This window comes from Ursus maritimus, unplaced genomic scaffold (assembly GCF_017311325.1).
Source record: "Ursus maritimus isolate PB19 unplaced genomic scaffold, ASM1731132v1 scaffold_27, whole genome shotgun sequence".
In the NCBI taxonomy this organism is placed as follows: domain Eukaryota; kingdom Metazoa; phylum Chordata; class Mammalia; order Carnivora; family Ursidae; genus Ursus; species Ursus maritimus.
The window spans coordinates 36,760,208-36,786,186 of record NW_024425230.1 but is presented as its reverse complement, the minus strand read 5'-3'; the positions used below and the strand labels follow the sequence as shown (position 1 = coordinate 36,786,186).

Below are 25,979 nucleotides of genomic sequence, written 5' to 3'. Positions count from 1 at the left end.
CGCGGCCTCGCTTCCGCCCGCGCCGCGCGGCGCCCGCCACCTCCCGGCCGCTCGCTGGGGCGGGCCTGGCCGGGGCCCGGAGCCGGGAGCCGCCGAGCGCCGCCGGCATGCTGCAGAAGCGGGAGAAGGTGCTGCTCCTGAGGACCTTCCAGGGCCGGACGCTGCGGATCGTGCGGGAGCACTACCTGCGGCCCAGCGTGCCGTGCAACAGCCCGCTCTGCCCGCAGCCCGCCGCCTGCCGCAACGGTCAGGGCCGGGCCGCAGCGCGGAGAGCCGGGTGCGGCGGGAGCGAGGGCGGCGGGGCCGGGCCGGGCGTCCGCCGGGAGGCGCCAGGCCGCTGCTGGAGGCGGAGCGCGGGGTCGCGCCGAGGCCGAGGCCGCGGGGCCTCCGCCCGCCCGGGCAGGAGCTCGGGCCGGCTGCGGGGCTGCCGGCGCGGAGCGAGAGGCCGACGGCCCCAGAGGCGCCCCGACGGCCGTGGCGCGCGGCTTCCCGGGGCTGTCCACACCCGCCCTCCCGACGGCCCCCCTCTCAAATGGAAGGGCCCGGAGCCCGGAGAGCAGGGTTTTGCGAGGGGCCCGCGGGCGCAGGAACCTGCTTCTCCTGCACCCTGGCGCCCGCGGGATCGTGTGGTGGTGAAATGGGGGGTGCTGAGCTGCGGGCCCCACTGCGAGAAGTGGGGAGCCATCCCGCGCCGCGGGGAGCTCCTGCTGCTGCTCGTTTGACACTTCTAACTTCCCACACGTGTTTTCACTGCCAGCCCAGATGCCTCAGACTTTTGGCCGGTAGAGAGCCGTGTGCCCTAAAATTTGTGAATTGTCTGGGCCCTCGTTGCACAGGAAGGTCACGGGGAAGTTGGATTTGGAGCTGCTGTGCGCTGGACCTTCCCCCACTTGGTTTCTCAGCTGCAAGGGTGGCCGATTTAATGAGGAAGATGACTGGGTGTCTTCCCTCTGGTGGGAGAGGAGCCCGGGGGTCCTTGATATCTGGAATCCTCAGTTTATGGTTGAAGAGAGCATTTCGGTCACAGCTTGGCCAAGCAGCTCCCTGAGATGCGGGCTGGGTGGAAGGCCTAACCACTGCCCTCGCTTGCGCTCAGCATCTTTTCCAGTCGATTCCGCCTTTCCGGACCCTGGAGACTTCTGAGCGTGAACACGAGCTTGACTCAGAACCCGCTTGAAATTGCTAGGCATAAACAAGGGGGTAACATGTATATTTCCGGGGACCCCACCTGAATGTGAGTGTAGGCCAGTGAGTTAACAGAAATAAATATTTAGGTTGTGCCGAAGATTTGCTCGTTTTTAAAAAATCAGCCATCATCTGCACCGCTAGCAACACCATAAACCGCATTGAGCTTTGACTTCGCACAATTGGTATATGAAAACAAATGAAGATGCTGAATTTACCTGAACTTGGGGCCTCTACGGAAGTAGATTTGTTGTGTGCTTTCAAAACTTCAGGGTGTAGTTAAGACTGGAAGTTCTTCTGCAGCGTGGAGCCCCTTGACATTGACGTAGTAACCAGCCAGGTTCGCATTGTTGTCTAATGGCTTACGTTTTCAATTGTGTTTTAGATGGGAAACTCTTGTCTGGTGATGTGACTCATTACGTGGTCCCAGACTGGAAAGTTGTTCAAGATTACCTGGAGATCCTTGAGTTCCCAGAGTTGAAGGGCATTCTTTTCATGCAGACGGCTTGTCAGACTCTGCAGCATCAAAGAGGCCGCAGGTAAGTGGTGTGCATTATTTATTTATTTCTGTATGGCACATTTGTCTTTTCCCCTTTAGAAAAGGTCCCTTGTTGGAAGGGATGGGGAGGAATTCATTATGTTGTCAGAAAGGACTTTTTGAACTAATTTGCTATTCTCTTCACTGGTGAGGAATGCAGGGACATTATTTTATATTTCTGCTTCAACACCTGGCCAAGAGATCTGACTGCAGATCAGTAAACTGCAGTGTCCCCAGTATGTGGGTATTTAAGATTCTTGGCTTTGGGTTTGCTTATTATTATTATTATTTTTTTTAGATATATTGTTTTAAAAGCCTACACTTTTTTGGGAGTGGGAAGTATTTTATTTTTAAATTTTAAACTGTTTATTATGGGTGCAAATTGTACTTGTAGTGATTTATTTCATGAAAGCAGAAATAACTTGTTTTATTTTTACATTACTAGAATAACTACCAGCCATACTCATTGTATTTGCCAAAGGATTCCTGATTGAAATCAGTCTAAAATGCTTGCCTTATACCTAAACGAAGAACAGTTGTTCACCTTTTGAACAAATATCTAAAAACCGGTTTTGCTTCATTTAACACTGGGAAAGGATTTATGATTTGAACATGAAGACTGAATAAAAACAGCATATTAGAATTATACATCCAACCTCTTAACACCCCTAGTTATTTAAAAAGCAGAAACTATGTGTTTATTCTTTTTTAAATGTCGTGGTTTCTTCAGACTTTGGTGGTAAAAGATGAAGTATGTTTATTTGTATATGAAAATGATGAGTTGTCCTTATTATATGCTCAGTTCAAGAAAAAGGGCATTAACTAGATTGCAGATTTTCCAGATAGAATATTTTTCAATGAGTTTGAAGTTGATTTTGCTCAGACACAAAGATATAGATGTTTATACACATCCAGGTTTGAACGCTGCTCCAGGGGTCATATTTCAATTTCTGCTACTAAAATCAATTTGTTGCTGTCATTCGGATTGCAAGCACTGTGCCGGGCTTTTTCAACTTCTGTTTTCTGAAATATTTTTAATATTAAGGGTTGTTTTAAAAACCAATCCTGGGACATTCAAAAGCAAAGAATTGGAATTTAAATGCCTTTTCTCCTGAACATTTCAAAAGTAGTTAACTTGATGAAAAACTATTGGTTTTCCACCACTTTACGGTGTCTCTAAATATGGTAAATGTGAGAACAAAGGATGAGCAGTTGTGAAATAGGCCGATATGATATCATCCTGGTTTGCCCATCTGGTAAGCACATTTTGAGCTCATAGTTCCAGGCCTTATGGAGTAGAAAAAGAAGTACAGTTGAGCCTTGAACAGTGTGGGGGATTAGGGGCTCAGACCCCTGCACAGGCAAAAATCCATGTGTAACTTTCAGTTCTCCCAAAACTTAATTAATAGTCTACTGTTGACCAGAATCCTTATTGATAACATAGTCGATTAACATATACTTCATATATTATGTATATTATACATTGTATACTGTATTCTTGCCATAAAGTAAGCTAGAAAAAAAGAAAACATTATTAAGAAAACCATAATGAAGGGGCATCTGAGTGGCTCATTCAGTTAAGCATCTGCCTTCGGCTCAGGTCGTGATCTCGGGGTCCTGGGATGAAGCCCTGCATTGGGCTCCCTGCTCATTGGGGAGCCTGCTTCTCCCTCTGCCTGCCAGTCCCCCTGCTTGTTTTCTTTCTCTCCCTCTCTCTGTCTCTGACAAATAAACAAATAAAATCTTTAAAAAAAAAAAAGAGAGAGATTGGTCTTAGAGCAGAGGTACTGAACATAATTGATTCAGAGAAAGAAGAGGCAGGTACAGGAATCAGCACGTTTGGGAGTTGGTGCTTTGTGCATCTGGTAAGCAACAGCAGTTGTATTCAGAATCAGCTAAATGACCAAAATTACCGAAGTCCTAACAAGTGTCCTATATCGAAAGCTAACGTTATCATTGATCACAGCCCCTGAATGTAGAAGATCCAGGGGCATTTGCTTTATTTGTTTGGACTTCAGTAAGTGTTAAGTGTAAGACAATGGACTTTTTGTATTTAGCCATAAGTGGCCTAGCAGAGGCACTCTGGTGTTTTGCTTCATTTAATGTTGGAAAACGTTTTCTTGTATTTTTCCGTTCTTCCTTGGAGATTTTTGAGATGCTAGTAAATAATTCATTCTATTCTATATGCTTTGAGGAACATTTTTGCTTAAAAAAGCCTTGTGGGTTAAAATACCTGGCTGGTCTCGTGGCTGGTGTAAGGGTGCCTTGCCTTGCGTTCTGCTTTTGCCCCTCGTGAATTCCTTCTTTGTAGCTTTAGAGTCTCAACAGCTCACACCTCTGTTTCTCAGTATATAACCTAAGATGGGAGTCAGAGAATATAACAGTTGGCGAGGATCCAAGAAGTCAGAGAAACCAACTCACCACCCAATAGATAAGCGTTACTCAGTCCTTGTTTCCAAGACTTTTTATGGACTTTTTTTCCCCGGACAACCCGTCTTAATTTGCTTTAATGTTACTTAAACATGTTTAACCTAAATCTAGATGTAAAGTCTCATGCCTGTACTTACTGCAACCCGAAACCCAGATCGGACCCTCACATTAAATACACAAAGCTTACAAAATAAGAAGACTGCAAATGAACATTAATGTAACGTGACAGATGACGTCCTACTGAAATGAAGTCACCAGAGTTGGGTGTCCCAGTAGAAAGACACAGCCTCCACTCTAGTTCTGTATTTAATATGATTTTTATATTTCGATTTCGATACAATCAATGCAGAAGTGCCTGTTCTCCTAAGTATATTACAGAAAACGTTATGAAAGAAGTCACAGTTTTGATTGTTTGGGGTCATGGCATGCTCTGCCGATATGCCGATCCGCACACGGGTGTTCGTGAGGGATCGTTTGAGGACTGTGTGAGGCTGTCTTGGCCATGGCCTTTCTTCCTGCGCACAGGTGTTCATCTGTTTATTTAACAAACATGTGCGCAGAGACTGCGCGGGGGAACCTGCGCTTGCACCGAGGCTGCCGTGGGGAACAGAGGCAGACGCGGTGTCACGGGGAGAGACGGTGGTACTCAGATAACCACACAAACACATGGAGAACTGCCACGGTGCCACGGGCCCTGAGGGATAGGGGCTTGCTTCCAGGAGAGTCCGTGTGCGTCAGGGAGGCCAAAAAGGCTTTCCCAAGGGAGATGCCTTCACTGGGCTCTCCAAGGTGGGTAGGAGTAAACCACAGAGAAAGGAGAAAAGCATTTCAGGTCAGGGGGCTGCTGTGCAGGGTCGTGGAGAGGGAGATTTGCTCCGTTCAAGGAACTAAAAGAAGGCCCTGGCGTGGATGAGGGGTCTCAGGGATGTTAGTGAAGGGTCGTAAGCTGGGCGGGATAATATATATAATCAGATTCCTATTTTGAAAAGATGACTAGGCGGCGGAGAAGAGGCTACGTGAGAGGTGTTGGTAGCTTAGAGATGGAAAGAAATAGGTATTTCCAACAGCATCTTAAAGGTAAAAGTCTATAGAACTGGGGCGCCTGGGTGGCACAGCAGTTAAGCCTCTGCCTTCGGCTCAGGGCGTGATCCCGGCGTTCTGGGATCGAGTCCCACATCAGGCTCCTCCGCTATGAGCCTGCTTCTTCCTCTCCCACTCCCCCTGCTTGTGTTCCCTCTCTTGCTGGCTCTCTGTCTCTCTGTCAAATAAATAAATAAAATCTTAAAAAAAAAAAAAAAAAAGTCTGTAGAACTTTCTCAGTCTTTAACCCAGGGAATTGAAAACATGCCCATGCAGAATTTGTACAGGAATGTTCATAACAACTGTATTCCTGATAGCTCCAAAAATGGAAACGACCCAAATGTCCATCACCTGATAATGGTTACACAAAATATGCTTTATCCATATAATGGAATACTATTCAGCCATAGAAGGGTTGAAGCACTGACATATGCTAGAACATGAAAATATTATGCTGAGTGAAAGACGCCAGCCACACAAAAAAGTCATTTTTGTGTGATTCCATATGCCTGGAGGGGTTAAGCATCTGCCTTCAGCTCAGGTCATGATCCCGGGGGTCCTGGGATTGAGTCCCATGTCAGACTCCTTGCTCAGGGGGGAGCCTGCTTCTGCCTCTGCCTGCCACTCCCCCTGCTTGTGCTCTCTCTCTCTCTCTCACTCTTTCTCTTAAATAAAGAAATAACAAAATCTTATAAAAAAAAAAGAAAATGAAATGCCTGGAATAGGTAAATCCAAGAGACAGAAAATAGACTAGTGATTGCCAGGGGAATGCAAAATGATTGCTTAATGCATCTAAGTTTCTTTTTGGGGTGGTAAAATGTCTGGACTTAGTGGTAATGGTTGCATAACTCTGTACAAAACGCCATCGAATTGTATGTTTTAAAAGGGTAATTTTATGGTATATGAGTTCTATCTCAGTTAAGCTGTTCTTTTAAAAAATAAAACCTATGAAACTTAGTAATGGAGTTAGATATGTAAGGGGAGGGAGAAGGTGGTGTTAAGGCTAACACCAAGGTTTCTGGTTTATGTAACTAGATAGAAAGCGCACGCTGGAGGAGGTCCAGAGGGGTGGAGATAGAGGTCATGAGTTTGAGGTTGTCTTTGAGGCTTCCAAATGGCAGTGCAGTTAGAGGGCTTTCCGATGGTCCAAAATATACTCCATTAAAAATGTTTTTAAGAGTTCCACATAGGGGCATCTGACTGGGTTCATCAGTAGAGCATGTGACTCTGATCTCCAGGTGGTGAGTTCAAGCCTCTAGAGCTTACTTCAAAAGGAAGGAAGGAAGGGAGGGAGGGAGGAAGGAAGGAAGGAAGGAAGGAAGGAAGAATACACCTAATATAAAGGAAAACACAAACTTTTAAAATTCTTACGGAAAAGTCAAGGACCTCTGAAAGTAAGTCTACCAAAGACACCCTCGCGGGGTTCTGCAAAAACGGGTTGAAGGAAACACAATATTGTACGTCCACTGACGTTGTAGATGCGGTTGTGGGCTGCCTGCTTCTGATCCCCAGAGAATACAGTCAGCAGGGAGAGGGGTTGTTGCTGCCTCTGTAGGTAAGCTCACCATCGAGTGAAAACAGTGCAAAAATCAATCTAAGGAAGGTAAGCGTAGCCATACCCCTAAGAAATTCTTTGAACTGTTTAAATAAGAGAGATCTGGGGAATGCTTAAGCCAGTCCAGGGAAACGAGGGCTCTTCTGTAAGACTGGAAGTTTTTAAAACTTCAGATCATTTTATTGTACTTGACTTTCTGAAACTGCTATTCACCTGTCATCCAGGCCAAACTTGCTGAAGGCACCGTGATGCTCTTTGCCAGCTCCGGGCAGGATACTCATATATCTAACCCCATCGTATGCACCACCAGCCCTGACTAGCAAAAAATATGACTATATTGTATGTGTGCCCTATTAAATTACAACCATAAGCCCACATGCCTACAAGAAAACCCGACTGTCACACTCCGAGTGATTCACTCCTTCCTGCTTTCCCCATTAATATTCTTGTGCCATTTGTTCATTCGTCTTATCTGGCTGATAGGTAGCTGACAAATGGAAGCATGCATGACAAGTCTACAGAAAATATATGGGAGTGAAACTTTAAATCGAGAACATTCTTTTTTGATAAGTTGCATATTTTGCTGTGTCATCCCTCTGATTTGGTGGTAAACGCCCTGGGTCTGGCTTGTGGAACATCAGTACCTGGGGGAGGACGGGGCTGGAGAATCCCAGGGTCCAGAGTGCGGGTGTCATCACAAATCCAGAGATGCGTGCAGAGCCTGGCAGAACAGTCACAGGTTCTGATAATGTCAGGTGGGTCCTGACACACTGCTGTCTTGTATTTGGGTCACGGTTGTCACAAAGAGTTACGAGTTCACTTATGCGTTTGGGAAACATTTATCGGGCACGTGAACCACACTGTCCGCTCTCCTGAACTTTCTGTCCCCTCTCCGCTCCTTTGGGCGCTTTGTCTCAATGACTGTCATTCATCCCTGTCTCAGGTGTCACCTCTTCCCAGGGGCCTCCCCCAGCCCTCCCATGTTCTTGTCACACTCTGCACTTTTCCCCTTCATGGCGCTTCTCCCAGTGAAATGGATGGTGGTTCTCGGTTTTTTGTTTTGTTTTGTCTCGCCACTTAATCTAGCTGTTTTTTTAAAATTATGGTGAGGGTATACAGCATAAGATTTACCATTTTAACCATGTTTAAGTGTCTAGCTCAGTGGCATTGAGTATATTCTCATTTCGTGCGGCCAACACCACCACCTTCTCCAGAACTTTTCTCCATCTCCCTCAACTGAACCTCTGAACCCGTAAAACTCTTCACCTGCTTCCCCCTCCCCCAAGCCCCTGGCAACAACCATTCTACTCTCTGTCTCTGAATTTGACTGAATACCTCATCTAAGTGGAATCATACAGTGTTTGTCCTTTTCGTTGGGTGGAAGGTCATGCAGGAAAGCGGGGGCAGGCCGTTGCAGTTGAGGAGTGAGAAGCCTCTATCAGGATTGTCTGCATAGCCAAGAACCAGCAGTGCAGTGTTCCCCAACTCACACTCGGAATGTGGACATTGGAAGAAGGAATTTCTGTGGCTTCGTCACAGGGATGAGAGCAGGTTACCAAAAAGGCAACATAAAATCTCTTTAGATGGGGGACGCCTGGGTAGCGCAGTTGTTAGGCGTCTGCCTTCGGCTCAGGGCGTGATCCCGGCGTTCCAGGATCGAGTCCCACATCGGGCTCCTCCACTGGGAGCCTGCTTCTTCCTCTCCCACTCCCCCTGCTTGTGTTCCCTCTCTCGCTGGCTCTCTCTCTGTCACATAAATAAATAAATAATTTTAAAAAAAATCTCTTTAGGCTTGGTTTACTTTTTGTTAAAGATAGTTCAGAGAGAGTGTGAGAGCTCAAGCATGAGTGGGGGAAGGGGCAGAGGGAGAAGCAGACTCCCCGCTGAGCAGGGAGCCCCATGTGGGACTCGATCCCAGGACCCTGGGATCATAACCAGAGCCGAAGGCAGACACTTCACCGACGGAGCCTCCCAGGTGCCCCAAGTTCTATCCATGTTGTAGCATGTGTCAGAACTTCCTTTTTTAAGACTGAGTAGTACTCCCTTGTATGTATACCCCACATTTTGTTTATCCATTCATCTGTCGCTGGACACTTAGGTTGCTTTTGTTGGCTATTGTGAAGAGGCTGCCATGAACATTGGTAGAAGAACATCTCTGAGACCCTGTCTTCAGTTCTTTGGGGTATATGCCCACAAGCGCGGTTGCTGGGTCACATGGTAGTTCTTGTTTTAATTTTTTTGAGGAATGGGTGATTCTGTCGTGTTCACCATGAGCAGGGTGCTATGGTTGGAGGACAGGAAGGAGATGTCTAGATGGTGTCCCCTGAGGGCATTCAGTGGAGCGAAGGACCGGGCACATAGAAGGAATGTAGCAAATATTTGCTAAATGAAGGATGCTTAATACGGAAGCAAACTAGCAAACAAATTAGTGTACTAAGTTCGGGTGCTTTTCTAGGGGTCTAGAAAATGTGATGGTGGATAAAGGGAGCAAAAACTATGGAGGATAAGATCAGGAAAAATAGGCAGTATTTTTTCAGTATTTTCTCTGAAATAATTGGAATTGATTATGAAGTCTCTTCTAAAATCCTTTATTGCTTAAGAAATAAGTGCTCATTTTTAAAAATTCATGCATTATAGAAATGTGTAAAGCAGAAAGTGGAAGTCTTCAGCGTACCCTGTGCAGGGACGGTCACTGTAAGCAGGGTGGTGTAAACTCTACTATATGCATATTCTAAGAGGTTTTCTTTTTTTTAAAGGTTTTCTTTATTTATTTGAGAGAGAGAGAGAGAGAGAGAGCATGAGCAGGGGGAGAGGGGAGAATCAGGCTCCCCGCTGAGCAAGGAGCCTGATGCGGGACTTGATCCCAGGACTCTGGGATTATGACCTGAACCAAAGGCAGACGCTTAACTGACTGAGCCACCCAGGCGCCCCCCTAAGAGGTTTTAAAACCAACTTTAAATCTATCCTTGTGAAGGTGGGAAAATTACCAATTATATGTTCTAAGCATTTCTGAGTGGGGGGGGCGGGGCAGCTTTTGTTTGTACAAGTGGGTTGCTGTTAAGGAAAGCTGCCATTCACAGATATGAAACTAAATCCTTCTGTTTATTATGAAATTGTGGAAGTGTTATTACTTGATGATTCTTTTTAAAATAGCTCAGAATTAGAATTACTAAGAAAATAAAATCAGTGTTTCTTGTTTTCTGATTAAGTGTTAAGATGACGCAGATATTGGTGATTAGCATTTATTTAAAGAAGAGAAGTTTGACAGTTCTGCCTTTGCTTTAATGAAGACTCATTTTTTTTTTTTTTTAAATCCACGGCAGCAGGCTGGAGGTGGGAATGGAAGGGCACAAGTTTTATTATATTAAAACACATGTTAAATGCCAATCATCTACCTTGGATAATTTATATGTTAATTTAACATCTGGTTTAATATCAATCCATTTTTAAATAAACAATTGGCTTCCTTCAAGATAACTGTGAACATTTTCCATATTTCATATTACCTAGACTATTGAAAGGCACATTAAAAAAAAAAGAAAAGAAAATCATTGTCTTAGAAACTGGCCCATATGCGGCTGCATATTTGATGTGAGATTCGGCTAGCATTATTGGAAGGATCTCCTGATGGGCGAAACCTTAAAACTTCGTTAGCTGTCTGACAGAGGAAGCTAGCCCTCATCCGTGTAAACGAGGGGGCTGCATAAATAAAACTCAGAGCTAAACCCCCAAACTTATTTCCTTTACGTGTCCTAAATGTACTCGTGCCTAATGCCATTTATAGAACTAAGTGCGGTACATGAAGAAAGTGCTAAGCTCTGCTTGCCTCAGTCCTGCGGGAGCCTTCGAAGAGGGCGCTGTGTGGGGCAGGGTCATCTAATTCCGAAATAAATGGCCAGAAGTCTAGAAGGGGAAAGGGTGGGGGTGCTTGATCCACAGGCTAATTAATGAGGTGCTGCCCGAGCGCATTGTAGCGGACCAAATGGAGAAACAACAGCCCAGGAGTACTCCGCGCACTAAGGCCAATATAGGTTAGTGTTCCTTGGGTTTTAAATAATCAATCTTTGGTCCTAAAGTGCCTCATCTTCCTTGATCCTTAGCAAGAGCTAGCAGTAGATGAGTGCCTGCTATGTCCGATTTATTTTTCTCCTCTGTGTCCCAGACAGTATAACAAATTGCGGAATCTCCTGAAGGATACACGTCATGACTGCGTTCTCTTTGCTAACGAATTCCAGCAGCACTGCTATCTCCCTCGGGAAAGAGGAGAATCCATGGAAAAGTGGCAGACCAGGTATGGCTCTGAGTGGGCATGGCTGTCTTTACTGGGTTTATCACTGGTTATCCGGGAGTTGATGGAAGTAGGATGCTGGAATAAACCAGCGGTTCTTCTGGAACCATGATTAATACCGAAATGCTTGATGTGTCACTATTTTAGATATATCATCTGAATACATACATGTTTTAGAAATTGTCATAAGGGAGCCACAGATTCTGAGTGAGTTTGCCCCAGATCTTAACAGCTGGCATTGTAACTTCAATGCCCGTGTGTGTGTGTGTGTGTGTGTGTGTGTGTGTGTGTGTGTGTATGAGGGGGGAAGAGGTCCACTTTTAAGCTAGGATCATCCCAGTTTTTCTGGTACAGGCTGCTGTAATATCCCAACTAGTCTTATTAAACTGAAACTGGTAGGTTAATTCTGGTAACGCTGTTTTAGGAAGTACGGCGCCACCGTTTCGATCCGCCTAAAAGCAGAGCCTGAAGCAAGGAGTTGAGTGTGGGTTGTTGCTGTCGGGGGCATTTCCCTGAAACAGGAGTGAGGAAGTGCTGAGCGTGAGATAGAAGGAGGGAAAGCAGGCAAGGATGTGTTACTGCTGCGGGAAACTGAGGCTCAGTCCTACCGGGAACCTCAGAGAAACTGCACAGTGTGTGCCTCAGAAGTCGTCTGGAAGGGCAGAGGCGAGGCTGGCAAAGAGACATCCGCCTTGAGCTGAGGGTCATTCTGCAGGACTCCACTCAGTGGGCCCGGGGTGGGATGGGAGTGCCGCCCTCTGCAGCTAATGTCAGAGGTGGGCCTGGGGCACAGGGGCTGGGCTCCCATAGCCTCCGCTCTGCTCTTCTGCGGAGAGCCAAGCAGATCTTATGCTCTCAAATGTCTTATCCATACAAAACATTTAAATCGTCTTTTTCCTTGTAATTCGTTCTGTATAGCCATTAAATATTTAAATTCTCTAAAGTAAAACAAGCACCGATGCATACTGAGTCCTTAATTATAGTCCTAAGTTCCCACAGGGCTCGGTACCAGAAAGAGAAAGCAAATCTTTCTCTAGATTAGGTCACATGTGAGTACTTAGAATGATCATACTTCTTTTTTTTTTTTTAAAGATTTTACTTATTTATTTGACACAAAGAGAGACAGCCAGCAAGAGAGAGAACACAAGCAGGGAGAGCAGGAGAGGAAGAAGCAGGCTCCCAGCGGAGGAGCCCGATGCGGGGCTCGATCCCAGAATGCCGGGATCACGCCCTGAGCCGAAGGCAGACGCTTAACGACTGCGCCACCCAGGCACCCCAGAATGGTCATACTTCTAACTACACAGGCTCATACAGTACATGTTGGCTGAATTTTTTTTTTAAGATTTTATTTATTTGTCAGAGAGAGCACAAGTGGGGGGAGTGGCAGGCAGAGGGAGAAGCAGGCTCCCTGCTGAGCAAGGAGCCTGACGTGGGACTCGATCCCAGGACCCCGGGATCATGCGCTGAGCCGAAGGCAGACGCTTAACCGACTGAGCCACCCAGGCGCCCCTGGCTGAAATTTTTTTGGACCTAAAACTAAAGGAACCTTACCTAGCATCTTACTTTGCAGAAAGGGAAACAGATGCCTACAGAAACCAGCTGTCCGAGTTTATACACATCATTGAAAACACAACCCAGTCTTGAACACATGTCTTCAGACTTAGGCTGTATTTTCCAATTCCGGTTCTTTTCAGGGTGATTTTCGGACATTTCATGTGATTTCATAGCGGACCTTATTAGATCATGATCTCCAGCTATTTGCAGCCTAGTTTTGCTCCTAGCCAGACTTGTTTCTTCATCTTTTAAACCTCGCATAGCTTAGCGCGTCACCTGTGCGGTGCTGTCGCAGCATGCCAACTAACAGGTCTGAAAAGATGGCAGAGCCTCATGGTTTCTAGGCCATATCAAGAAATGAAAGAGGTTGCTGTGGCGGTTGGAGGTCTTCAGGAAGAAGAGATGTCAGGTGCTCTCCCGATTTATCTTTGTATCCCCCCGGAGTACCGAACCCAGGCCATATTTATAATAGGTGGTCGGGAATTAGTTACTGAATGAACGAATGGTTGTCTGCATAGACTGAAGGGGAGCAGGTTAAAAGCCAGGACTGAAGCTTTGAACAGCAGCTTGTCTGGGGAGGGCTCACGTGCCCTTTGCTTTTCCAGGAGCGTATACAATGCAGCTGTGTGGTACTATCACCATTGCCAGGATAGGATGCCGATCGTTATGGTGACGGAAGACGAGGAGGCAATTCAGCAGTATGGAAGTGAAACAGAAGGAGTGTTTGTGATCTCTTTCAAGGTACTTCCATCTGGTGTGTCCGTAAGTGTGTCTGTATGTGTTCATTTGCTCAGTGGTGCCCATAATACTCTCGGTCCCGGTGGTGGTAGAGAAAAGGGAAAATAAAGAGTGGAGGGAGACTTCAACCAGTGAGTCCCAAGCCTTTGTTTCTCTCCAACTAAGCAATCTTGACTTTAGCAAATTTGGGCAAACTCCCTGTGACTGGAGAGACATCAGCCCAGTAAGCCCCTGTTGACCGTGAACTCGTGTGTAGTTCTAACAATAACAATATTAGGAGTGATGATGATAATAGGTTGGATCCTGTAAAATTGCCAATATTCTCTTGTTTTTGACCTACAAAATGGCACTTTTACGTGGTTCCACCTAATAGTAGTAGCCAACATTCATCTATGCCAGGCACTGTTCAAGGATATTGTTTCATTTAATTCTTGCAACAGCCCCATCAGGTAGATGTGATTGTCCATATTTTATTGATGAGGAAACTAAAGCACAGAAAGGCTAAGCAACTCGCACAAAGTCACACAGCTAGCAAGTGGCGGGACCAGGATTAGAACCCTGGCACTCTGACTCCAAAGCTGTCACCCACCCGGCCTTGCTGCCTCTCAAATTATTTTTCTGAGTATACACGCAACATAGTTCTGAAGGCCAGCCTTGTTTTTCTGCTGTTCCTCGCTCTTGCCCACGTGTGAACGTGCATGGGGGTTCGTAGGGATAGAGGAGGGGGTGAGAAGTGCTGTAGGAAGGCTGTCACATCAGCTTGGTGTCCAGATCACAGACAAGAGCAGGGTTATTGGTGACCATTTCTTGGGCTGTGTTAGCAACACAGTTCCCCTGGTTTGGGGGGACCCTTTGGGAAAGTGGGATGGCTGTTAATCTCCCAAGAGATTACTGGTCTCATGTGTCTGCCCAGTTGGCCAATCAAGTTCCCGTGGTCGGTATTGATGTTTGATTCAGAACCTCGAATGAGGCCCTCCATTACCCCTGTCAGTTTACAGAAAGTCAAGTTGGATTTTGAATTGTAGATTCTGTAAGAGTTCCCAGGTGCATGTACTGCTAAAGATTTGCCAATAGAATTTTCTTGGCCCTGCTCTAAAGAAGTGTTCTGGCATGCCAGAGAATTCTGGGGGCGCTGGATATTAATGGCAGTGTCACTTGTTTTTTCTGTTTCAATACATCATGTCTTATTCCTGCAGAGGACAGTTGACTAAAATTACATTTTTCTACTTTGTGTTAAAATTACTTTTCTTTGTAGTCCGGTCCTAGAGTACAGTTTTATTGTGTATAGCGCCTGCTAAGCAAACTGTGTGACCGAGGGCTTCGTAGAGGCGAGTGTGGGCAGGAAAACAAGAGATACTTGTGGAGTTCAGATGAGAAGGAAGGCCGGAATTTCCTGTGGGGAGCTTGAAGTTAGCTGGGAAGAGTGGAGACAGTAAATCCTCGCGAAGAGGCGGTTCGTAGTGGCAAAAGCTTGGTGGTGGTAAGCGACCATGGAATCGGGGTACTGAGTTAGCACAGACGGAACTTCTCGAAGGATGTGGGAAAGAAAGGAAGTGATTCGAACAGGTCCCTGAAGTCAGTGGGAGGCATGCTGGAGCTGACAAGAAGGATAATGTGTTTTCTTTTTAATTTGAGGAGAGAATGTGCTAGACTCTGCCTTAGACTTAAAGTTGAGTTAAAAACACCTGTAAAACTGATGTTATTTAGTGAGAGCCAACCGTTTGAGGGGCTGTACTCGGGCCATAGCACAGCCGGCCTCAGCACTCCGTCCTCGCGGGTGGTGCTGGGTGTTCGGTCTCGGGTGTCTCTGACAGAGTCACACCAAGAGCTGCAGTAACACTCAGTAAGTCTGCACGGAGGGGACCCTGACCACTTGTTTCAAAGTTATGTTTGTACCAGGTTGTCACGCTAATAGCCACGTCTATGTGAGGAGCGTTACCATAGCTGTGGACGGTCACCAAGACTGGGGGCGTAGGAGGGGGAGGCCTCAGGAGAATAGAAAACCTTTACTTGGCCCCTCTCTGCTTATTTGCCACAGCCGTGGGGCGGGGGGAGAGGAGACATTTTCACAGGCACTTCCCTCCTTGCCATTTTTACCTGTTCACTTAAGTTTCTTAGAAATTTCAAATGTTTCAAGATGAAAAAAACCAAAACCAAAAACAAGACGAGAATGCACACAGAAGAGCTTTCCTCTGCATTCCCTGCAGGCCATTGTCTGCATTGAGATGCATGTGAAGACGGGCAGGACGGGGCCTGCGTGCGTGTATGCATGCAGGGAGAGAGAGAGAGAGAGAGAGAGAGAGAGGAGGGGATTCGAAAGTGCAAAGTAAGCATTCCACGGTAGCAAGGGCCTCCCTAGGGTAATTTGGCAAGGCTTCAGGGACGAGTGAGGTGGTAGAAAACTAGCCAGTCATGTGAGGCTCGGGGAGGTAATGCTCACTGAACACCTCCTCCAAACCACGTGCCCCCAGCTCCCGAGCAGGGCTTCTTGTGACGCTACCAGAAAGAAGCTCCGTTATCTTCTGACCATGCTCCTCCTGTGCCTTTCTTAAACGCAGAATTACCTGGACAATTTTTGGCCTGACTTAAAGGCCGCCCACGAGCTGTGTGACTCTATCCTTCAGTCTCGACGGGAGAGAGAGAATGAGAGTCAGGAGAGCCACGGGAAGGAGTACGCAGAACATCTCCCCCTGGAAGTGTTAGAAGCCGGCATTAAATCTGGCCGCTACATCCAGGTGAGGGTGGTCATGGGGCTTCGGCGCTGGCACCAGCCGCCATGTTTTCTTCTCTGCTTTACTGGCCTGTCACAGGCCTTTAATTTCAAAGACCGTAAATAAAATGGGCATGAGTAAGCCAGGGCTGTCCGTGTTTAAGAGGATTTGAGAGTCGTTCTTCTGTGGACACCTTGCTGTCTGGTGTGGTGCTCCTCTGTCATCTTCTTGGTCGGGTTACGTACTGAGTAGCACATAAGTAGCCTCATAAATGCCTCCACGTCTCTGGGAAAGCAAAGATACTTTTGAATCAAGGCATGGAGATTTGACAAAATTGTGAAATTGGGGGAATTTGGCTTCTTCACTCCTTTGCAATTTTCCTGCCCCTTTCACGGGGTCTTTTGTGGTCCTCCAGGACCCAGAACCCAGAAGCTGTCAAACTGTCTTGAGAAGGAATCAGGTAAAATTATTATTCCGATTTCAGCAGTTTGACGTGTGTCTGTGTGCGCACGAAGTTTTATCACATCTGTAGATTTGTGTATCTACCCCCACTATCAAGATACGGAACCGTTCCATCATGAATTTGACATTTTCGACAAGCAGCTCAGACAGTTTTTATGCAGGCCAAAGTTTGAGAAGACCACGCTGAAGTCCCTCCCTAAAGCGTGGGTATTTTAATTATTATTATTATTATTATTATTATTATTATTATTATTAAGAGAGAATGAGGGTGGGGCAGGGGCAGGCAGAGGGAGGGGGTAAGAGAGAATGGTAAGCAGGCTCCACACCCAACAGGAAATCAAGAGTCGGACGCTTAACCAACTGAGCCACCCCCTAAATTGTGGGTATTGTAAATGAGTATGCCTAGAGCGGCCAATGCTTCCAACTTGGTAGTAAAGTTTACAGCATTCCCGGGAGGCTATTTTGAGGAAGAAGAGTTTTCAAAGAGCACTCATCACTTAGGTAAGATAGACCCCGGACTTTAAACACCTGGTGTAGCCAAGAATAATTCAAATTGATGGTATGTTCTCTGAAGAAAAGAAACCTGGGTGATGAATATTTCTCCTAAAGGAAGGGATCCCAGACCTTGAAAGAATATTTGGGGGATATTTTCATATACTTTTCACAAACTGTGCCTTTGGAGGCAAAGTGGGCAGAAAAGAAATTTTTCAGTTGGTTTTTATTCTGATTTTAGGGAATCCTGAATGTCAACAAACACAGGGCCCAGATAGAAGCTTTCGTTCGACTGCAAGGAGCCAGCTGTAAAGATTCAGGTTCAGTATAAGCCTTACCTAAACTTCCCTACTACATCTTAATTCTGACATTACACAGCGAAGAAAGCAAAGCCGAAACTGTCACGTCGAATCTGCCGGTCGGATTACCCCCCACTTTGGCTTTGCGGGGCCCCAGATTGGTGATTTTCCCCCTCGCATTTTATCTGTAGTTTCTGATTTTATTGCAATCGATTTTTAAAGAGGAGAATAGCTAACTTTTATTGAGAACCCAGTCTACATCAGGCACTGTCCTAAGCGCTGAACACAGCAGCATCGTTTTGCCCCTTTTCTTTGTGAGGATACACAAGGTGGCACGTGAGGAAAGTGTAACACAGGGAAGCAGAGTAGCTCGCCCGAGCACACCTGGCGAGCGCTGGGGCTGACTGTGCTGCAGGGACGGTTGGGCCGCGATGTCAAGCCGTTGCCCTGTGTGGCCTTACTGGCATAATTTTAAAAGTGACAAGAACAAAGATGTGTAAATCAGCTGTATCGTAATAGAGCATAGCTCTTGGGTCTTCAGTGGCAGGGTGCAGAGCAGCCTGAAAGTCAAGGGAACGTGGCAGGATGGAAGGAGAAGGAGCACTGCTCCCTCTGGCCGCTGCTTGGGAGTCGGGCGGGATCCGTGGTTCGTGGGCCTGCTGACCACTCCCTGGCTGCGTGGCCCCTGAAGTAGAGTGACACAATTCCAGCGTGGGCTTACGGAGGCTGGTGCAGGGAACGGTCACCTACCATAAAGATGGGCAGAGTAGGCCCTTATAAATGCCGTGATAGGACGCGGTGGCCGTGTTTCTTCATTCCTGGCCTGTGGAACACAGGTTGACCTCCCTGTTGAAGGAGGAAGCTCTTCCCTGCAGGGCCGCTCATCAGACGTCAGATGCATCACGGGGTCTTCCCCCGCGGCTTTATGGGGTTTCCGTGTGCTCGCCCAAACACAGGTTTAGTCAGTGACATCCTCATCCACGGGATGAAGGCTCGAAACCGCTCGATTCATGGAGACGTGGTAGTCGTGGAGCTGCTCTCTAAAAATGAGTGGAAAGGAAGAACGGCCGCCCTGTGTGAGAACGACAGTGATGACAAGGCCTTAGGAGACCCCCCGAGTGAGCCCATGCCCACAGGTGAGCCCTCTGGCAGGCCTCCCAGCTTCTGGTTTTCCCGTGGGATGTTTATTTGTCCTCTCTGTACCGATCCAGAAATACTATAGTTACTAAGGTTCGGTATTGTTTCTTTGCCCCCATCACCAGTTTCCCCCTCTCTGCAGATTGATGGTATTCTCCTCAGCATCCAAATATGGCGTCATATCTCCCATCCTAGAACAGAACAAAACCCCAAATCCTCTCAAGTCCCACATATCCTCCAGCTCCTACCCTTTTCTCTGCTTCAGTCTGTGGCAAGACTCAGTGTAACCCCTAACCCCGCGTTCTGCTTCCTCTCTACCCATGGTCTCCCGAAGCCGCTACATTCAGGCGCCCCCACCACCCAGAAACCCTTGACCTTTTGTCAAGGCCACTTGTGACCTCATGGCCAACAGCCCTGGGCACCCGTAACCCTCGGCAGCATTTGGCCCACAGATCGCTGCCTCATCTTTGGCTTCTGGGTGCTTCGCCTCCCGTGCTGGGCGCTCCTTCTCTGTCCCTTTGCTAGAGCTTCTCCATCTGAGGACCTCGGGGCTGTGCCTGGGCTCCTTGCTGAATGTCCTTCATCCTCTCGCTCTGTTTCTCCAGCCCAGACCCCCTGCTCCGCCTCCAGTGTTGTCTCCTCAGTTGTCCGTTTGGCATCTTCCCCTGAATGCCCGAAGAGCACCTCCCACTTACCATGCCTAAGCACAAATTCCTGATTTCTGCCCCCAGACCTCCCTGAGTGTTCCCCCTCTCAATAAATGGCAGGTTCGTTCTATGCTTGGTCAACCCAAGCGCCTGGGATTACCCTCCACTTTTTCTCTCACTCATCAGCAAGGCCTGGCAGCTCTGCCTTCCCGTGTGGCCTGAGGCGGCGGCTCCCGCGCTCTGCGCTTCTCTCCTGACGGGGTCTTCTAGAACCCCTTGACGTGGTTCCCCAGCCGCCTCCTCACTGGTCTCCCTGCTCCCATCCTTGCTCCCAAATGGTCTTTTCTCCACACAGGAACCAGCCACAGGGGTCCTTTTAAAGGTCTTTGGGTCCTGTTGTATCTCTGCTCAAAGCTCTCCAGTGGCTGCTTCCTCTTTCTCTCAGAATAAAATCCAGAGTCTTCACCATGGCCTACAGGGTCCCGCCAGCTTGGGTTGCCTTCTGTCACTGTCCTCATCATCACTGTGCTCCTGCCACTTTGCCCAACTTGTCCTCTGCACCACTGAACAAGAGCTTTCTCCAACCCTCCTCACACCAACCTCCCACACTTCAGGTCTCTGCTCAGATGGTCACTTCATTTAAAATAACTGCCATTGCTGACTGGGTGTCACTCTTGGTCACCGTACCCTATTTTGTATCTTCCTTGGCAAACATCACTCCTTCGTGTATTTACTTTGTGTTGTCTGTTTCCCACCCATATGGACACCCAGACTAGAACGTCCACTCCAGAAAATCAAGGACTTTGTCTATTCTGATACTGCGACATTCCCTGCACCTAGAACAGGGCCTCATACCTGGTAGGGGCTCAGTCAATCAATAGTTACAAGATAGCACTTTTAACTATTAAAGTTTCTTTTTTCTTGACCTCAGTCAGTGATGCTGGAAAGTGCTGTATATCAGACTTAACGATTCGCATACGTCACTGTTTTCAGCGTTGGCCCAAATTATCTTGACTGGTGGGAAAATGCAAGAAAGACAGTGAATGAGTTAAAAAAAGCAAAAACATCACTGGCTTTTCCTGACACCCTCAACCCGAGATTGCTAAGGGAAGGGCAGAAGAGAAAGTGGAAAGTGGGACTAATGGATGCTAAGTGTTGTCACATGAGACCCCACAGCAGAAAGGGCAAAGTGATGACATTATAAAAAAAAAATTATCTTTCAAAAAATGAGCCATCTTAATAGTAAAATATGAGGAAGGCGAATGTTTAAGCATCTCTCGACTTGCGTGGATGTGCTTGATACAAATGGGACGTTGTGTTTCCTGTTTTTGCTTCCTCGCTGCTGAACGAGTCAGCATCTGGAGAGTTAACATCTCACCATTTAAGGCCTTTGTTTTGTTTTGTCTTGTTTTGTTTTCCTAAAGGCAGAGTGGTGGGCATCCTTCAGAAGAACTGGCGGGATTATGTGGTGACATTTCCGTCCAAAGAAGAGGTCCAGTCTCAGGGCAAAAACGCCCAGAAAATCCTCGTTACACCTTGGGATCACAGAGTTCCCAAAATCCGCATTAGCACCCAGCAAGCGGAGGCACTGCAGGTAGCGTTGTACCCCTCCTCCTGTCTTTGCCGGCCTTCGCGCTCTACCAGGAAACGCCGTTAATGCCTTTGCATAAGAAGGGATGCATTATTGATGGCATCTGGCATTTCGAGGTCCTGTTTTTTACAAATTCTAAATATATAGAACCATCTGTTACGTAGTCCTTGGTTAATAAACGAAGGCCAGAGAGAAACCGTCCTAGAAAGCGCTGTGTAGGACAACACGGAGTGCATACATTATCCGGCGTCCAACAGAGAAACTTTCAATAGATACTCTTTGCCAACACTAACGAGCTTTCTTCCAGCCAGTGATCTAGAAATATGATCCCCCTGCCCTGTAGGGATGATGTAGTGGTATTTCACCTAATCGATTCTCCATAAAGGAGAGAAGACATAAACAAGGAAGTTAGAAATTAACCTCTACTGTGGCGAAGAGTACGGGCATGGCCCAGTTTCCTTTCCCTGATGTTTTGCAATTTGTAAATGAGACCTCGTAGCAGGACATCCCAAGCCAATAACCGGGTCTTTGTGTCCCCTTTACATCCTTGGAGGCCTTCTGCGGGCTCTCTGAGGCCAGTTGCAACCATCGCTTTCCAAACCCGTGCTTTGCTGGAATTTGGGGGCAGTGGGGTTCCGTTCGTACTGACCCCTCCTTCCCCACTCAAAGATGTCCTTAAAACTTAGAAAGTAACGTCAAAGAAAGTAGAAAGTAACTCGCACGCTGGCAACATTGAGATTTTTGTTTTGAAATGGAATTTGGACTGTGCACAATGGGGTTTTCGTTGGTGTTGCAAATGTTAGCTAGAAGTGTCACAGCTGGCTTTCATCAACAGACTGAAATTTGCAGCCTACTTATTTGATTCAGAGAGGTATTGCTTCCTCCCCAAGCACTGGGCCGAGCACTTACATAAGCATCTGGCAATTCAGTAAAACAGCAAGAACCAGAACAGAAAGTAAAACCCACTGTTGAATCGGCCACTCTTCAGAGCTAGATGCCGTGTCTCTCGTTTGGTGCTTCTGATTGACCCACGTAACTCCTGGTGCTGGGCTGGTGGGGTTTTTTTTTCTCTTTTTGTGCAGGACTTCAGGGTGGTTGTACGCATCGATTCCTGGGAGTCGACCTCCGTGTATCCAAATGGACATTTTGTGCGTGTTTTAGGAAGAATCGGGGATCTGGAAGGGGAAATCGCGACCATCTTGGTGGAAAACAGCATTTCGGTTGTGCCTTTCTCCGAAGCTCAGGTCCGGTTTCCCAGAGTCCTTTGCTCTCGTGAAAGACATTCTGCCCAGTTTGTTTTTGCATTTGTTTGTTTGTTTCATCATTAAGGAGAAAAATCCCCGAGCTGTGTAACCACTCCCAAAAGCCACAGATAATGGAAGAATCGCACTCCTCCCTATTCTGTGTGGAGCAGCCTGAAGTCGGCTTCCAGGGCGTAGTTAGTTTCCCAGCGCCTTAGAGCTCTCACCTTTTTACATTTTCCAACTGTGCTTAAAAATGGTATGTCAGGGGCTTACTGTCAGTGTACATCCCTCGCCAGCCACAAGTGTGCGTAGTTGCAGACCCTACTGGGCTCCCCTCCCTGTCCTCATCACTCACCCAGAGGCCTGCACAGAGCCCCGGGGGGCAGCTTCTAGGGTTCCATACATCTCTGACCCGCGGGTCAAAAAATCATGCTCATGAAACAGTTTTTGTAACCTTTGCAGAAAACACAAACTCAATAAACATAAAACATCAGCTATTGCCATCACTTTATGATCTTTTAAAATCCTCACAAATCTTGCTTATTATTCTTGCATAACTAGATGCATAGTGTGCCCGTGCTAGTTTCTGTCGGCTTCTTTCACTCAACATTATTTCCACGGATTGACAGACCTTCTTCTTAGTTATGGCAAATTACTGCGTACCGATGTGCTCTGCTTGGCTTCGGTCTTCCTCAGGTGTTGCGCATTGGGCTGGTTAATTTTCCAGTAGTAGAAGAAATGCTACTTCAAACATTTTTATAAACGTTGCTTTTTTTTTTTTCTTTTGCATCATTTTTCTTGGGATGTAATCCTTAAAGTAAGATTACCAAGTCAAAGGGCATAAAAAATTTAAGTGGCTTTTATTTGTATCAGCAGATTGTTCTCCAGAAAAATTGGACCAGCTTGCATTGCCATCAAGAGCGTATGGGTGTTCTTATTTTCATTATAGTCTTTGACAGAACAGTAGCTATAATAGTAAAATATTTTAGACTATTTTACATTATTAAATTTTTATGCTTAACATTAGTTTCTGGAAATTATTTGTTGACTTGTTTTGACAGCTCTTAGTGAAAATGTTAGAATAAAATAAAGCTTGGGTTAGACTTCACAGGACTAGAATTGTCTCTTCCCGTTAGCCTATTTAGCTGCAAATTGATGGCCTAAACGGGTAATAATGGAGAGAAAGTGCCCTAGATTGGTCCTGCTTAAATTATCTTTAAGGAATAGGCTTTTAGTACTTGGGACATGTTGATTTTTTTTTTTTCAGGGCTTGACTTGAATTTAAAGCTGAACTACACTTAAGCAAGTGGATCATTTGAAAATGGGGAAGAGGTTGTGCTCTTTATAAGCCACTGTTCATCCTTGATCTGGCCTTCGTAACTACAGAAGCTCCCGGAAACTGGCACATTTCCTGCCAGACTGTAAGGTCCTCAGGGACGGGAGACTGCGTCTTTCCTATTGGCTCTTGACCTCTCCAGAGCCTAGCACAGTTCCTGACACACACTGGGCACCTAATAAATAATTATTGATCAAAAGAAGCAAACACAGGTTAATTGCACAAGGGGACAGGGTAATGAGTGGGATTTCTATGAGGCGCAGAGAGAATGTTCCAGAGCAGAGTTTCATAGGAAGCTTGTGGTGTGAGAATTGCTGAATATCTGACTCTCGTCCTACAGATGTGTGAGATGCCAGTCAACACACCAGGAAATCCCTGGAAGGTGAGTCCTGAAGAGGAACGAGAACGGAAAGACTTGAGGGAAACCCATCTTGTGTTCAGCATTGACCCAAAAGGCTGTGAAGATGTGGACGACGCGCTCTCAGTCAGAACCTTAGCTAATGGCAACTTGGAACTTGGGGTCCATATTGCAGACGTAACACACTTCGTGCCACCAAATTCTTACATCGACATTGAAGCTAGGACAAGGTAATGCCCTTTGACACCAGCAATGTGAATAAGTATTTGTGATTCTAACCTATTCCATAACTCCCTAGTCTCAGACTCTCAAAACAAAGATTTCCCAGTTTTGCGCAATTCTGCAAATCCCTTCTAGGGAAAAAAAACATGGAGGTCCACTTCCGCTGTCCCTTCGGAGAAATAGTTCCTTGATCAATTCACCTTTCCTTCTTTTAACAGGCCCTTTCACCTACTTTCCTTCTAGATTGGGATGAGTTAAATTTTTCCAGCATGGACACTATTTTCTAAAAATACTGGCTCATTACACTCTAATTTTTCTTAGACAATAAGATTCATGTCACTTTTTCTTTCTTTTTTTATGTCCGAGGAAGAATATTCAGCCCAAGGCAGTCCCCCTTAGAAAAGCGGGAACGTGGGAATAGCTTGATTACCCAGTCGGCCGCACTTGATGAGAAAGCAGCGGCCTTGGGGGTTTGCACTGAGGACTCGGCCCTTTACGTCCCGCAGCCCCTGCCGTCAGCAGTCGTGCTGCCAGCTGCCGCCGAAGGTCACGCCCCCGCGTATGTGTCGTTCACAGGGCCACCACGTACTATTTAGCAGACCGGCGCTATGACATGCTGCCCTCGGTCCTCAGCGCTGATTTGTGCTCCCTTCTGGGAGGCGTTGATAGGTGAGTTTGTTCATGTTTTGTTTTTTTTTTTTTTTTCGTTTTTTTTTTTTTTTTTCGTTTTTTTTTTTTTTTAATCTTTTATCACCAGCGCTTGTCTTGGCTCTTCTGTGATACCGAGTGCACTCGCTTCTGGCCTCTTTCTCGGCTTCTTTTGAATTTGCTCTGCCCCCTGCTCCCCACCCGTTTGCCCCCTGTACCCTCTGCGCCAGTATTTGTAGGCAGCTTTATTCCTCTAGCCTTCCCCTCGTCCTGTCTGTCTGTCTAGCTGTGAGGCTGCTTCTCCCTCTGTTGTGGGCTTTTGAAACTCAGCTGGAATCTGGGTATAAATGCATAGATTTTGTGCATATTTATTCCCTGGTTGAAACGGTTTTTCATGAGGATCGTGAACTTAGGGAGTTTTATTGTTTATTTGTTGTAGTTAACATTATATCTATCTTTGAATACGTAAATCCATATAGTCCTAAATGTGTAGGTTCCAAAAGATATTTAGTGAAAGGCTCCCCTCCTATCGCTCTCCCCCAGTTAACCAATTTCTTACGTATTTTTCTAGACAGAATGCATATACACACAAAGGTGACATGTGGTCTCTCTCTTATATACAAATGGTGACATTATATGTATTTATGCTGTTCAGCAACTTATTTTTTATTTCTCATAACAATGTACCTTACAGATCATTCCATATTAATAACAGTCGCTTATCTATGAAAATTTGGATTGTTTTCAGTTGTTTGCTATTAGAAACAAAACTGTACCGAATTACACGGAACAGAAGTCATTCTGCATTTTTGAAAGTACAGTATACCTGGAGGATAAATTCCTAGAAGTGGAATTTCTGTGTCAAAGGGTATATGCATTTGTGTTTGGATAGATGTAATGAAATTGCCCTCCATAAAGCTTACAGCATATTCTCACCATCAGTGTGTGAGAATGCTTGTTCCCCCAACAGCCTTGCCACACAGTATGTTGCATTTTTTTATCTTTGCCAATTTGAGATGAAAATGGTATCTTAGGTGGTTTTAATTTGCGTTTTTCCTATTATGAGTAAAGTTAAACATTTTTGTGTATGTTTAACACTCATTTATGTATGTATTCTTTTCTGTGAACTATTTCATGTTCCTTTCCCATTTTTTTTGGTTCTCCATCTCTTTGTAATTGATTTATAAGAACTCTTTACATATTAGGAAAATTAGCCCTTTGTTTTTTATGTGAGTTGTAAATGTTGCATATGTTTTTAAAAAGAGTGATTTGATGGTAAAGTGGTTCTTTACTAAATGAACTTTTTGCTAATTAATGTACCATAGAGAGTGATGCGATAGTTCACTGTTACTCTATAGGATTTGAAAGGCTTTCTTCTTCTTTACTGGGGAGCCCACCAGACCTGACTCTATCAGTGCTATGCTAGTCTAATCAAAATGGAGAACTGTAAGGTAGTGTTTGTAA

At 46.1% G+C, this 25,979-nt stretch overlaps 1 protein-coding gene across 1 annotated transcript in view; it reads left to right on the top strand.

The window, feature by feature from the left end:
* Positions 1–92: 92 nt before the first annotated feature.
* DIS3L (DIS3 like exosome 3'-5' exoribonuclease) overlaps positions 93–25,979 on the top strand; it is a 31,768-nt gene continuing 5,881 nt past the window's right edge. Inside the window, exons 1-11 of the mRNA XM_040643081.1 lie at positions 93–246; positions 1,571–1,724; positions 10,951–11,079; positions 13,236–13,371; positions 15,927–16,103; positions 17,275–17,353; positions 18,289–18,468; positions 20,541–20,710; positions 21,790–21,951; positions 23,628–23,875; positions 24,444–24,536. Coding sequence (XP_040499015.1) covers positions 108–246; positions 1,571–1,724; positions 10,951–11,079; positions 13,236–13,371; positions 15,927–16,103; positions 17,275–17,353; positions 18,289–18,468; positions 20,541–20,710; positions 21,790–21,951; positions 23,628–23,875; positions 24,444–24,536 — 1,667 coding nt within the window. The 5' untranslated portion in view covers positions 93–107. The remainder of the gene's footprint in view (positions 247–1,570; positions 1,725–10,950; positions 11,080–13,235; positions 13,372–15,926; positions 16,104–17,274; positions 17,354–18,288; positions 18,469–20,540; positions 20,711–21,789; positions 21,952–23,627; positions 23,876–24,443; positions 24,537–25,979) is intronic.